The sequence below is a fragment of the Diplotaxodon limnothrissa genome, linkage group LG15 (assembly GCF_057381915.1).
Source record: "Diplotaxodon limnothrissa isolate DT_005_m linkage group LG15, D_limnothrissa_male_GT1.1, whole genome shotgun sequence".
Lineage (NCBI taxonomy): Eukaryota > Metazoa > Chordata > Actinopteri > Cichliformes > Cichlidae > Diplotaxodon > Diplotaxodon limnothrissa.
The window spans coordinates 28,550,334-28,565,179 of NC_140610.1; the positions used below are offsets into that span (position 1 = coordinate 28,550,334).

The 14,846-nt window shown below is 47.6% G+C and overlaps 2 protein-coding genes across 2 annotated transcripts; one reads left to right on the forward strand and one right to left on the reverse strand.

Moving 5' to 3' along the window:
- Positions 1–15: 15 nt before the first annotated feature.
- Positions 16–14,622, reverse strand: LOC146617717 (transcription factor IIIB 90 kDa subunit-like). Its single transcript, XM_085373259.1, has 19 exons — positions 14,387–14,622; positions 12,764–12,972; positions 11,839–11,919; positions 11,593–11,766; positions 9,266–9,297; positions 9,116–9,188; positions 2,617–2,766; positions 2,432–2,525; positions 2,226–2,352; positions 2,107–2,146; positions 1,916–2,011; positions 1,530–1,838; positions 1,384–1,445; positions 1,197–1,278; positions 1,074–1,126; positions 719–984; positions 565–616; positions 290–467; positions 16–209 (listed from the first exon to the last, which is right to left on the reverse strand). Exons 2-19 carry the CDS (start codon positions 12,945–12,947, stop codon positions 172–174), a joined length of 2,091 nt encoding a protein of 696 aa, XP_085229385.1. The 5' UTR covers positions 12,948–12,972; positions 14,387–14,622; the 3' UTR covers positions 16–171.
- LOC146617718 (BTB/POZ domain-containing protein 6-B-like) lies at positions 3,450–8,916 on the forward strand. The gene is made up of 5 exons (XM_085373256.1): positions 3,450–3,546; positions 4,034–4,297; positions 5,579–5,669; positions 5,759–5,877; positions 6,594–8,916. Exons 2-5 carry the CDS (start codon positions 4,083–4,085, stop codon positions 7,624–7,626), a joined length of 1,458 nt encoding a protein of 485 aa, XP_085229382.1. The 5' UTR covers positions 3,450–3,546; positions 4,034–4,082; the 3' UTR covers positions 7,627–8,916.
- Positions 14,623–14,846: the final 224 nt, after the last annotated feature.

Here is a 14,846-nt window from a genome sequence, read left to right on the forward strand (position 1 = left end):
AGTAGGAGGATCAATAAAAATGATCACGGATCAATTAAAGGGCAAATAAAAACCGATCAGTAACTCATTCCCTTGACACTGGTTATTGATCTGTGAGATATGGATCAGCTGCCTTGGCTCTGGAGCCTGGATGGAGTTTCTTCAGTTGGGTCAAAAGGTCAGCAAGCGGAGTCAAAAGATCTCCTCCTCATCTGCATCACAACCGTAATCTGGATGACGCAAATCAATAAAATCAATGAAATCAATCAATGTTACTGTAATGATTTTGAGAATAAAAGTCTGGACTAACCTCCCACCAGCTGCAGAGCGCTAACACACTCCTCCTCCTCCTCTTCCTCTTCCTCCTCCATGGGGGATGGAGCAGTTGGGAGGGTGGGGCTTGTTTCTGCTGCAGAGTCAAGGGGTGGGTTGGACTCAGTCTCTGCTGGTGTTTCTGTTTCTGTAACCACTGTGACTGTTCTCTCTACCTGAAAGATTAACATCAGGTAAACCAGGTAAGAGGGAGTAACAGGTACGAGAGGTGAGGAAGGACACACAGGTGAGACATGCAAGGAGGATGCGCACCTGATGAGCTGTTTTCTTCTTCTTTGGTGTGGAGGAAATGAGGTGGCGGAACCTGAAAGAGCAGGAGAGAGAACATCAGGATAGCGTGGAGGACAGGTTGAAGAATATTCATTACTGATGACAGGTTATTGAGAGATCAGATCAGTTGAGATACCTCTTGCCCATAATGCTGGTGTTGGCTGCAAGGTCTTGGTTACTGTCACTGGTCTTCCTGCGCCGGCGGCGGTTGAGTCGTTTTCGTGCTACGGTGGTATCGGGGGTGTGGTCGGGGGACCTGGTCGGACTTCCTGTTCCTCGGTTAAGATCTCTAAGGACATCGTAGTTGATCTTACTGGAGATCTTCTTCTTCTCTAACATTCTCTCAATCGCCTCGCCCGCTGTCAATGCCTCGATCTGGTCCCGCTTCTTAGACTTCTTCTTCTTCTGACAAAATATTCACCACATGGGGTCACAGATTAGGTGGGTGGAGCTTCAGGTGAGGCTCTTGAGTGGATGCTGGTTTCACTCACCTTCTCCTTGTAGGTGCCCTCCTCCTTCTCTTTGTTTATCCGCTCCTGTTTCTCTGGAAACACAAAAACAAATCAATCAGAATCAGTAATCAATAACACCCATCAATGATTGCTGATGAGCACCTTTCTGCTCCTTCAGGTATTCGGCGTTCTGCTTCATCCACAGCTCCGTCTTCACCTGAACCTCCTTCTCATTTAGGATGTACTGTATCACACAGAACAGGCCAATCAGAAAAGAGCACGTGCAGTTGGGTCCTTTCACAGTAAAAGTTGCTCAGGTATCTTTGTACCTGTAGAACTGTGAACTGACCTTATCGATCTCTTGATCATCAATACCTTCCAGGTCCAGCTCCTCGCTCTGTGGGTGGTCACCTGAAGGTAAACGCAGAGCTTGATTTCTAACTGCCCTATGATCTAATGGTGATGTCACCATTCTGTTACAGTCGTTATCCTCACCGAGATCTTTCTCGCCACTCTCTGATGTGTCCGAGGTCTGGAAAGTCTGCTGGAGGCTCAGGCTGGCGGCGCTTGGCAGTTTTCCCAGAATGGAGGTCAGAGAGGCAGCCTGACGGTGTGGTCCCATCGACTCCTTCTCTGGCTCTGCCACCGGATCTCCCTTCATGCCACGTACCTCCTCCTCCTGGATCACCTGACACAGGAAGTCCTCAGTCAGGTGGTGGGTGGCCGCTTGTAATTCCACATCTTCGCTCTCAACCTCCTCGGGCTCTGATGGCATTGACAAAACCTCGCCGTTGTCCTCGGGGTCTGAAAACAGAAAAGGTGGGAGCAGCTGAGTGACTGTGTGGGCATGGTGAGACAGTCAGGTAACCCAAAGAACTGACCAACTTCTTTGGTGTAAGCGGCGTAGATTCCTCTGAGTTTGGGCCGACTCTTCTCCAGCTCGGTTTCAATCTCGTCTTTGTAGCAGCTGATCTCTCCTGATGATGACAGGAAATGCACTGTGATTCAAAGATTCAATACGTAACCCCCTCTCATCTGAGGCAGCCCACCCAGGTAAAAAAGACAAACTGACCTTCGACCTCATCCAGTTTCTTAGCCAGCTCCTGCTCTAACTGCAAGAAACCAGGAAGCACAGAGTGGTTAGCTAATTGGACACCTAGCTGCTGCAGCCAATCAGAGACAAAGATGTACCTGCTGCATTTTGGCTTTGTGCTGTGCAGCAGTGAATGAGGGGGGGTCGCACTCCTGCTCCAGATCTACTCTCATGAACTCATCAATGGTCAGCTGACTGGTGGGCGTGTCCTCAAACTCAGTTAACCTGCAGGGAGGGAAAGGCGCTGAGATCTGCTTCCTGTTTTGGTGGGGGTCAGGTGTATTCAGGTGTTTGTGGGGCTCACCTCTTCCTCAGTGTGGTCTGGCAGACCTTCACCACGCCAATCACGTCCTTCACTGAACGCCGAAACTTATGCATCCGAGCTGCTACCAGGAGTGCTGAGGAGGAGGAAGAGAAGGAGTGTTAATGTCTGCTTCATGCACATTGCCGCTGACGTTTGTTGCTATAGTGACAAATTCCAGGTTGCACCTGCTCCACAGAGTCCAGAGGGTCGGCGTCCTGTGTGCATCCAGTCCCTCTTCATCCTCTGTACAAGACGAAGAGCCGTCATGGAAACCTCATGAGTCTTCGCCCCAAACTCCAACATGTGCGCAAAGCGAGGAATGTACAGACAGGGGTCTGAGGAGGGGAAGGAGTGCTTCAATGTTAATAAACGTGGCCACACAGGGTCAAAGTTCATCAGCAGGCAAAAGATCGCTTTTTTGTTGTGGCATCAGCAGAGATTTATAAACAGTATTCAAACTTAAGTTCAACTTAAGTTAAAGGCCTTGTGTCCAGCTCCGCCCACTACATTTACTGTTGACTGTTAAATCCAGAACTGAATCAGCTTTCTGGGATTTCTTTACCTGAATGATTGAATCCGCATCAGGGCTCTGTAAGTTAGCTGTGAGTTACACTGATCACACATCATATCAGAGACTGCAGAAACTATGTGGGAGATTCCCCTCATGACTGCAAACCCTCAATAATCACCAAGGATACTGAAATTACACCGCACGTGAGGTGTGTTCACACTATCCCAGTGTTCAGCATCCACTGAGCCGCTTCTGCACTCAGAAGCTGCATTTCCGTGTGTGTGTGTGTGAGTGAGAGAGACTGCTTGTTAACACGCTTAGTATTTTTTTTTCTTCATAACAGTGGCTTGGACACAGACATCACCACACACTGTACGTAGCAAACATAAACATACGGACACACTTCCGTGTTTGGTGTTCATGAAAACATTTGCGGTTGCTCGATGGCTGCGTTCTTTTCCCGCGCTCTGCTGCCCTCTTGCAGTGCGGAGCGGTGGTGAAGGCGGTACTACAGTGTAAGATGGCGGCCGGAGGCAGGCTGCAGCGATCTGCTCGTTTTTAACGTTTACAGCGGAAGGACGCGGGGACGGCAGACGTCACACAGGTAACCCGCATACCAAAGCTCCATGACACGCGCCACAGGTCCAACGCTGAGAATCTGGTACGTGATCGGTACTCAGAGCTGTGATTAGTGATGATCGATTGTTACCGGACAGAGACCCGATCTCCTGTTCGCTGAAGATAAACAGATGTGGTGGGCGTGGCTTTCTGGGCCACACTGATGTTAATAATAACAGCGGTCTGCTGAATCCACACCTCTGCGGGTTAGATACTGTTTATTAGCTGGATCCATGTTAGTGATCAGAGATCAATGACCGCAGCGCAGACAGGTGAAGCATTACAGACCGCCTTAGTAAACACACCTGGACACCCTCAGATGAATGATATCAGCGATCAGATAATCCAGATTATGATGAGCCTGCAGCTGCTGTCAGTTGTCTGTGCTTTAGGACAAAGGAGACGCTCTGCTGTCAGATAATCTGGATCATAATCTCTGTGGATCATAACATCCCGCTCTCTCTGACCCACAGCAGGCTGCGATGCTGTGACTGCTGACTCTGCCTGCTTTCTGAGGAGGACATGGCAGCCGAGCTGTTCTCCACCAGTCTCCCTCAAGACGAGGAGGTGGAGGTTCTGGAGGTGAAGAAGAGCTTCATTCAGGTGAGCGACCTGCAGCTGACTGCCGAAGACATCTGTGGAGACAGCGGCATTGCCGCCTCACAGCCAAATAACCATGACGGGAACCCGGAGGAAACAGACAGCTGGCAAGCTTCCCACCCCACCCTCAGAGAAAGGTAAAAAAAAAAAAAACCCCAAAAAAACCCCCACCACCAACAACCACAAGCAGTCAGAGAGATAAACAACAACAATAAGAGGACAACAAATTGACTATGCAGACATTGCTTCTTTTTCATCTAAAGGACATTAAAATGTTTGTTGCTAACACAGCCCCAACACAAAGCCCCATCCAATTCAATGTTAATTTTACAGTCCTAAATTACAACAACTGTTGCCTTAAGGTGCTTTATATTGTTTAAGTAAAGTGACTAGATGTTACAATCCCATATCAGGGATTGTAACATCTAGTTTCACAAAAAAGAAAGAGAAAACCCCATTAATCATATGACCCCCTATGAGTAAGTGCTTTGGTGACAGTGGGAAGAAAAAATTCCCTTTTAACAGGAACAAACCTCTAGCAGAACCAGGCTCACAGAGGGGTGACCATCTGCTGGTGGTGGTCAGAGGGCCCGGTGGCGCCAGTGTCCGGCAGCCTCGCCTCTGTCAGTGCGCCCCAGGGTGGCTGTGGCTACAATGTAGCTTGCCATCACCAGTGTGTGAATGTGTGTGTGAATGGGTGGATGACTGGATATGTAAAGCGCTTTGGGGTCCTTAGGGACTAGTAAAGCGCTATATAAATACAGGCCATTTACCATTTTACCATTTGCTGTGAACAGCTGGGGATGAGTGGAGGTCAATGTTATCCAGTTTCATGGATAGATAAAGCTGTGTCATCTGCATAGCAGTGAAAATGTATGCTATGTCTCTTGATGATAACAGAACCCTCACCAATTGTAACCTTCACTAAAGCTGTTTCTGTGCTGCGATGAGCTCTGAAAACTGACTGAAACTCTTCAAATAAGCCATTCCTCTGCAGTTGATGTGTTAGTTCTTTGACAACTACTCTTTCAAGAATTTTTAATATGAAAGGAAGGTTGGGGATTGGCCTATAATTAGCTAACACCGGTGGGTCTAGAAATGGCGTTTTAGGCAACGGTTTAACTACTACCAGCTTGAAGGCCTGTGATACATAGCTGATTAATAGAGATAGGTTGACCATATTTAAGATTGAAGCATTAATTAATGGCAGGACTTCTGAGCAATCTTGCCATTCCTGCATGTCCTCATGTGTTGAAGTTCAGGCTCTGGCTGCTGGGCTGGGGTCTGCATACATTCAGCTTTATCATCATTCTGCATTTTTGGCTATGTTAGCTACTAAGAAATGTGATGTGCTAACCCGAGTCTGTTGTTGTCCTTGTACTTTGCTGTTGTCTGTTGATTATGTTGTGTGGCTGCAGGAACGCTCTGATGTTCAACAATGAGCAGATGGCTGATGTCCACTTCATTGTCGGTTCTTCAGGAGAGACTCAGACAGTGCCTGCTCATAAGGTACAGAACCTGTTCCCACTGACACTTTGATCCAGAGCATACGGTTTGATGCTGTGGTCCAGATTCTAATGGATTCCTCTGTATGGCAGTACGTCCTGGCGGTGGGCAGCTCGGTGTTTGGAGCCATGTTTTATGGAGATCTGGCAGAGGGACAGTCTGTGATCCAGATCCCTGATGTTGAGCCGGCTGCTTTTCTCATCCTCTTAAAGTGAGTCAGAAATCAAGACCAGGCCCACTGTTAGTGAATTAGCAGCAAGCAGAGTCCTGAAAGTAGTCTCCTTCACTCGGATGACCCCCAGCTTTGCATTCTGCCTCATGTGGAGCTACAGCTGCCTTTCTAGTGTGCCTCATTGGGCTAGGATAGAAGGATAAAGGCTAGGATAGCAATGGAATCAGAGAGGCACAGGCTTCACAGAACTACAATCTGAGAAAACGTTGTCTGACAGAAAAAAATTATTACAAAACATAAAAAGTTTTGTTAGTATCCTGAACACTTGACTCCTGAACGTGACTATGAAATCTTTTTCAGTGCAGATCTGAGTACCGCCATTAGTGTTTCGACCAAATTGAAAAGTGTTCTGTGGCAGGATCTGAGGTAGGGTGGAGGTTTGTGGTGGGACGTGCTTAAAGACTGTAGACACCGTGGGCTGGGCAGAAGGAGTTCAGCTCCAGTGATTTTGTTTCTTGAAGCAGGATTTAGTTGAAGGGACAGGAGAGTAAGGCAGGCGTTGTAGTTTATGGTGTAGCTCGAGAAAAGGGACCACAGACCAGATTTCACAATCCATCATGTTGATAACATTGAGGTAACTTCTGTTTCTGCTCCACTGTGGTGATACACAAACCCACTACAGTCAGCTATGGATGCCGCGTGTTGTACAATTTTTGTCGAAACATGACCTCATCCTACTATTTTCTCTATCTCAGGTACATGTACAGCGATGAGATTGAGTTGGAGGATGATACCGTGCTCGCCACGCTATATGCTGCTAAGAAGTATATTGTCCCTGCTCTGGCGAGGGCCTGCGTAGCCTTCTTGGAGACGAGCCTTGAGGCAAAGAATGCCTGTGTGCTGCTGTCTCAGAGTCGGCTGTTTGAGGAGCCGGAACTGACGCAGCACTGCTGGGAGGTGATCGACGCTCAAGCCGAACTCGCTCTGCGCTCTGAAGGTTTCTGTGAGATCGACTTGCTCACGCTGGAGATAATCCTGCAGAGAGAAACACTCAACACCCGCGAGATCGTGGTGTTTCAGGCACTGCTGTGCTGGGCGGCGGCAGAGTGTCGGCGGCAGGGCTTGACAGTGAACCCCAGGAATCAACGCACGGTGCTTGGTAAGGCCCTGTACCTGGTCCGATTCCCTTCCATGACACTGCAGGAGTTTGCAGATGGGGCAGCGCAGTCGGATGTGTTGACGCTCAAAGAGGCCCACGACGTCTTTCTGTGGTTCACTGCTACCAACAAACCCAGGCTGGAATTCCCCACTGTGAAGCGGGCGGGGCTACTGCCACAGAGGTGCCACCGCTTCCAATCCTCAGCCTACCGGAGCAACCAGTGGCGCTACAGGGGGCGCTGTGACAGCATCCAGTTTGCCGTGGATCGCAGGATTTTTGTAGCTGGACTTGGTCTGTACGGTTCCAGTGGTGGGAAGGCAGAGTACGTTGTGAGGATTGAATTGAAGAGGCAGGGAACTGTTCTAGCCCAGAATCTCAACAAGTTTCTGTCAGATGGGTCAAGCAGCACCTTCCCGGTGTGGTTCGAGCACCCGGTGCAGGTAGAGCAGGACACCTTCTACACAGTCAGTGCCGTCCTGGACGGAAACGAGCTGAGTTACTTTGGCCAGGAGGGGATGACTGAAGTGCAGTGTGGGAAAGTGACCTTCCAGTTCCAGTGCTCATCAGACAGTACCAATGGCACTGGGGTGCAGGGGGGGCAGATCCCAGAGCTCATCTTCTACTGTTGAACTGGACCCAGGGATTCAGCCAACAGGCAGGAAGTCGGAGCCTGGAGCTCAGATTCAATCAACGGACCTGGCAATTGGAAATTGGCAGCTGATTGAACAATGCCGTGGACCTGAGAGCTGATTGGCTGTCAGGTTTTTAGAAGTGTTTGGTGTATATTAAAGTCTCCTGAATATTTGAGAAAATGAATAAAGGAAGTTGTAGTTTTTCTGCTGCTGCCACTAGATGTGGCTATGTGGTCTCACACTAGGGATGGGTACCGGTGTCCGGTGCCATGATGGCACCGGTTCTGACATAAACGGTAGTAACCAGACCGAAAAGCAGCGCACATTTCGGTGCTTTGTTTCGGTGCTTTTTTTTCCTGAGCTGTGATACACTTCTAGCCAATCATTTTACGTTTCCGAGGATAGTAGGCGGGGCCAGGTACGTACGTTCTGTTAGAGCAGAGCTACAGATTAAAAATGTCCAAGGCGAAGCGGTCAAAAGTCTGGCTGTACTTCACAGCAAAATATGAAAACTCAGCAGCCTGCAACAAGTGCTTTAAGCTGATACTGTGATACTGTCAAAGGAGGTAACACCAAGAATCCGATTAAACAGCTGGCGACGCATAGCGTTTTTTTTAAAAGCCGAGAAATGCGCCGTATTTGATAGCTTGCTGCGAGACCTCACACCGTGCACGTCGGGTGGGTTGCCAGTTATCGGACCCGGAGCAACATCCCCCAAACACCCGAAGAATAGAGTCCTCCTGGCCCCTAGCCCTGCCAGTGTAGCAGAAATGATGACGGATGATGATGGCAGCAGCAGCCGTTCTTCTCTGCGTGAGTAGCTTGTTGTCCGTGTGTAATTTACGTTGAGTAGGCTAACCACGTTATTACATTAATGCATGTAAGGTGAACTAGCAAACATCATCATAGCTACATGCGGCTGTCTTCTTGTTTGATGGCAGATACTCCCTTCACCCTGGCCAAAAAGGCTAAAATGACCAAAGAAAAAGTGGGAAACAGTTAAACACGAGAGGTTTTTGGACAAAGTTTGTGTTCTCCATTCTTTAAGCACCGGTTCGAGCACCGTTTAAGCACCGGCACCGTTTCAAAAGTACCGATTTGGCACCGGTATCGGATAAAACCTAAACGATACCCATCCCTATCTCACACTGTGGGGGATTTTCAACTTTTTTTGTGCTGTGGATAATGAATTTTACTTGTTGTGTTCAAGGTCACACGTGTAAAACGGAAATAAAAAATTTGAATGCAACAACAAATTATTTCAAGCCTGTATTCAGTAGAAAAGCATTGCAGACAAAAAATATAAAGTTGAAACTGATAAATGTGATTGGTGTTTTTTTTTTAGTTTTTTTTTTATTTACAGTTTATTTCTGGATGTCAGCACATGTTGCACATGTTTATCACACTTTAAATCATCTGTGAGACTGCATTCTCTGCTTTTCCAGTGTTGTGTGCTTTAAATAAATACAATGAGTAAATAGCTCACCAATGGCGGGAGCATTGATGCAGAGCTCACGAGCCAGCAGCAGGAAGGTCTTTCCCAAGATGTAGACATTTACCTGGACACACAGCATAGAGCTCACACCTTAATGACACCACTGAGATTCCACTGAGAGTAGCTGAGGCTCGGTCTTACCTGCAGCAGATCGCTGAGGTCCAGCAGCATGTCTGAGGCTTGTATAAGGAAAACCAGGAGATGAAAGGTCAGAATGAAGCCTGTAACCTCTGTGTTTTTATCACGTTTGTGTTTGATTTAAAATTGTAAATCACTGGTTCCAGGTGTTTCTGATCACCTTAAACAGCAGAACATCTGCAGCACATTAGGGTGATGGACATCTGAATGTACCGCTGATGGATCAGTTCCTGTGACAAACCTGCATCCACCTGCAGCTGATGAAAATCTGATGTCTTTCTCCTCATACCGTATTTTCACGACCATAAGACGCACTGTACTAAAAGGCGCAGTCTCAGTTATGTGTGCCATTACTGTATTTAACACACACATAAGGCGCACTGGATCATAGGGCGCATACAAGTACTGTATGCATATTTAAAAATAAAGCGGGAGCAAACCTGAGTTCGGTACCTTACTCACATTTCTGTTACCGGTAATCGTCATCATCAACAACACACAAGCATACAAGTGTGCATATTTAAAAATAAAGCAGGAGCAAAACAAAGTTTGGTACTCACATTTTTATTACCAGTAATCGTCATCATCAACAACATACAAGCATACAAGTGTGCGTATTTAAAAATAAAGCAGGAGCAAAACAAAGTTTGGTACTCACATTTTTATCATCAATCAAACCCATCGAAGTCCTCATCCTCTATGTCTGAATTGAACAGCTGCGCTAAATCTCCATCAAACATGCCAGGTTCACTTTCTTCACCGTCAGAGTCACTTTCCGTGCCGTGCGGCTCCTCGGAAATGATGCCGGCTTTTGCGAAAGCTCGAACAACAGTGCCAGCAGACATGTTAGCCCAAGCATCTACAATCCATTGGCAAATTGTGGCGTAACTCGCCCAGCGCTGCCTTCCACTCTTGGTGAAACTGTGGTCCCCAACGGTCATCCATCGCTCCCAGGCCGCTCGCAGTCTTACTTTGAACGGGCGGTTCACACCGATGCCCAGCGGTTGGAGTTCCTTTGTCAGGCCTCCCGGAATGACAGCAAGCTCACAGTTCATTTGTTTCACTAGTTTTTTCACATCGGCTGTGAGAGGGGCACGCATAGAGTCACAGATTAAGAGCGATGGTGATGCGTGGAAAAAACCACCTGGTCTCCTTACATACACCTCCCTCAGCCACTCTTTCATCATTTCCTCATCCATCCAGCCCTTTTCATTTGCCTTAATTATGATTCCTGCTGGAAACTTCTCTTTAGGCAAAGTCTTTCGTTTAAAAATCACCATAGGCGGCAGTTTCTGTCCATTAGCATGGCAGCCAAGCACAACAGTAAAAGAAGACTTTTCATACCCCGTTGTGCGTATCGCTACCGTGCTGGTCCCCTTCTTCTCCACAGTGTGACTCACCGGGATGTCAAAAGTGAGCGGGACCTCGTCCATGTTTGTGATGTGGCTGGGCTGGATGTTTTTGTCGCCGATGTGTTTGCTGCGGAAGATGGCCAGCTTTTCCTTATAATCCGCTGGAAGTTGCTGCGCTACCGTAGTCCTGGTCCGGATGGAAAAATGGCACCGTTTCATAAAACGAAAGCACCAAGACGGACCTCCTTGGAAATGTTCAATGTTCATCTCTTCAGCTAGTGAAACTGCTTTTAGCCGAATGGTGACCGTCGAAACGCTTCTCCCGCTCGTTCTTTGCTCGATGATCCACCGCTCGAGTCTTTCCTCCAACTCGGGCCACCTCGCCTTATGTCCGCGGAAACTCAGCTGCGTTTTCTTGACCTGCCGGAGCTTGTTTTCTAGCTTCCTCCATTTGCAAACCATCGATTCGTTAATCTTAAATTCTCTCGCGGCTGCTCGATTTCCATGTTCCTCCGCATAGCTGATGGCCTTCAGTTTAAACTGTGCTTCATAAGCGTGTCTCTTTGCCATTTTCAGGGTTGTTAAAACAACGATGTTCCACATAATGCACATACCTGTCCTTTTATACAGGTATGTGCGATTGTCCGGTATATACGATCAACGCTCACACTTCACCCTTTAGCGTTCTCATGGTGTTCTCTACTACGTCCTCCTTACAACACACAGGGCGCACTGCGCTATAGGGCGCGCCGTACTTTTTGAAGAAAATCTAAGACTTTTAAGTGCGCCTTATGGTCGTGAAAATACGGTAGTTTTAAAAGAGGAGATGAGCTGCACACCTGAGCTACAGGTGAGGAAACCAGTTCAGTGGTTCACCTGGCTGCATGTAAACTGACTGTAGGCCATCGCGGTTTCAGAGTTCAGGTTTGTCTCGGCAGTTTGCACATGCTCAGTGGGTCAGAGTGGTTGCTAGGATACGTGGCGTGCCCTCAGTGCGGCACACAAGGTAGAGGCAGGCAGCGATGACGTGCTCTGTCTTGCGGCCCCGGGTCAGGTGTTTGCTGACGACTAGCTTGAAGAAGTTGAAGGCGGTGTCGAGGCAGTGCTGGTTGAGCTGCAACTGACTGCCCAGCTGCTGGATCTGACGCTTACCTGCACACACACAGGCTCGTTACACCTGTGGCTCACCTGGACACCCTGCCCCCAAACAGTCAAAGGACTCACCGTTCTGAAGTGTCTGGGCTCGCGACTCTTTACCAACGCTGGTGTGGAAACCAGAACCAAGAAGTGGCGCTTTAACGGGACCTGATGGGCAGGCAGAAAGACAGCTGTTCAGAGGACTTTGACTTTTGACACTGTAGTTGCTGCAGAGCATTTTGGGTAAAGACAGGTTAGTGTTAGACACTCATCACAGGCATGAAGTCAAAGTTGAGTGTTCATTCTAGGGTGGAATGATTGTATAGCAAACGTGTTTACTGACTTTAAAAATTCAATTCAATTTTATTTATATAACGCAAAATCACAACAACAGTCGGCTCAAGGCACTTTATATTGTAAGGCAGACCCTACAATAATACATACAGAGAAAAAACCAACAATCATATAACCCCCTATGAGTGAGCACTTTGGTGACAGTGGGAATGAAAAACTCCCTTTCAACAGGAAGAAACCTCCAGCAGAAGCAGGCTCAGGGAGGGGTGGCCATTTGCCATGACCACTTGGGGTGAGAGAAGGAAGACAGGATAAAAGACATGCTATGGAAGAGAGACAGAGATTAATAACAAGTATGCTTCGGTGCAGAAAGGTCTATTAACACATAGTGACTGAAGAATACTCAATGCATCATGGGATGATGGACATCAATTAATTACAACGAGGGGAATGCTCAGGTGGACATGTTTCTGATTCTGGATGAGAAGCTTTGAAACACAGCGACTTGTTTCTCATGATGTTTTCTTCTAAAACGTGGCACTAATTAAATTACCTGAACTGGTCAGAGAGACGTCCGAAGCCTGCTTGAGCTGTATCTGTGAAACCTGGATGGACTTCAGCAAACTCACATGGTCTCTGAAACTTGCTGATGCTGCGGATTACCAGCCCTTCCTGTTTCACCCTAAACCACCCTAACCTGCCTCTGTTGGCGTCTCACCATCAGCAGACACAAACTGTCCCACGGCGGACGACACGCCTCCGCTTCCCTCCACAAACTGGACCTCGGACACGATGATGTTGTCCTCCAGAACCGAACCACAGCTGGTGCACACGGCGCTGCCACGAGCCTGGTCCACGTCAATATCAGACCCCCCGCAGGTCCTGCACACCCGGGAGCTCATGGTGGAGGTCAGAGGTCAGCAGTCCCTGAGGTGGAGAGACCGGTTAAATATTAAACTTTCACATGACGATGAGTATGAAGGTCAACACAGGAAACAAGTCACTGTCATGTGTAGGATAGCTCCACTGTACACTCACTGATGATGACTCATACAACATTTCAGCCAGTCATATGTCTCCATCTCCTCCTATGTCACACCAACCCTCTGCATGTCCTCCTTCACTACATGGACGACCCTCTACCACTACCTCTGCTTCTCCATGTTCACCTTCCACCTTGTCTCCCTCTCATTCACACTCATGTATTCTATCTTGCTTCTACTCTTTCATACCTCCACCTGCTCCCTAATCTCACCTTAGGTCACAGTATCATCTGCAGACATTATCATCCACAGTGACCCCAGCCTGACCTCATCTTTCAGTGTGTTCATTACTATTGCAAACAAGAAAGAGCTCAGAGCAGATCCCTGATTCACTTTCACCCCCACCTTCATCCACCTGTGACTGCAGACATTAATGATTACAGACAGCAGACAGTGTGTGTGTGTGTCTTAAAGAGGATTCAAAACTCTGTGATTCAAACTTGGGTGACTCTTATTGGTTGCAGCTGTTACCTGTTTACATGTATGAAACAGTCTGATTGGCTCAGCTCAGAACAAATCTGATCAGCAGATCACTTTTAGTTAAAATGACAAGTTTTAAACCTTTTCCTACTTCCCTACACCACCACACATCACATCCTGTTCTCTGTGAATTTGTTGGATACTATTTAACTCCACCTCTTTGGCTTGCCTCCTTATGCAACACATGGAAGAGAACATGGAAGCTGTGAGTTAAGAAGACTCTGCTTAACTTTTGATAGATTGCCGTAAATGGAAAGGGATATTTCCTCACTTGAATGCATGGTTGTGTTACATCAGAGCCCTTTATTGTTAATTTTGAAGAAATTGAAACACTAAGATGGTAAGTTGCTGTTATCCTGATGTTAAAATCAAGATGACTGTTCTCTCTAAGTTGCCTACTGGGCAAACGGGTCAGCCGATCCGATGCAGTCACTATGGGTCTGCACTAGATACTGCATCACCTCGACCAACCTGAGACACACGCCAGATACTGTTCATGGGTTTCAGTTTGGCCTTCAACACCATCATCCCAGACATGTTCCACCAGAAGCTCACCCACCTCCACCTGCCAGTGGATCACCAGCTTCCTGATGCCCAGACCAGCACTGGCCTGTCACCATATCAGCAGCAGGTGAACTCAGACTCCCGCTGAGCTGCTCAATGGCGTTAGCAGGAAAATGTCGGTTTGTGATTTATGTCATAAAAACAAAGGTTGGAGTCCAGTCAGAGTTTTTTTTTTTTCTCTAACTTTATTTAAATATTTTTAATCAGCATCGGATGCTGCACCTGGAACATGTAAACAAATATAATCGGCTAACCTGAAACACCGGGACCGGGGAGCTCCTCTCCCAGAGATCTGGATCCACTCACCGGGAGAACTTCAGAGTCTGGTCCGTTAGAAACAGTGTTCCGTCCCAGAACACATCCGGTCACCTTATTGGCTGCTAATAACGGTTATTGATCAGTTATTGATCACTGACTGTTTTCAGATTGCAGTTTGTTTTCTTCCTGTGGCGCGCTGGAGTGACGTTACTCAATAGGCACAGGACATGAGTTGGTGACGTGGGTGTGGAAAGGAAAGCATTTGAATCCTAATAATTAAACCCTGAACGAATGTAACTGTTATCACGTCACCAATATGTTATATCATCTGGATTCGACTCAATGAAACAAACCGACTTCTTTTGACCCAGAAATAACCCCGCTCCTCCCCCCAGACTGTGTTGAACGGTACCACCCGGCGCCGCCTGATGACGTTTCTCGTTCGGCGGGTTATTT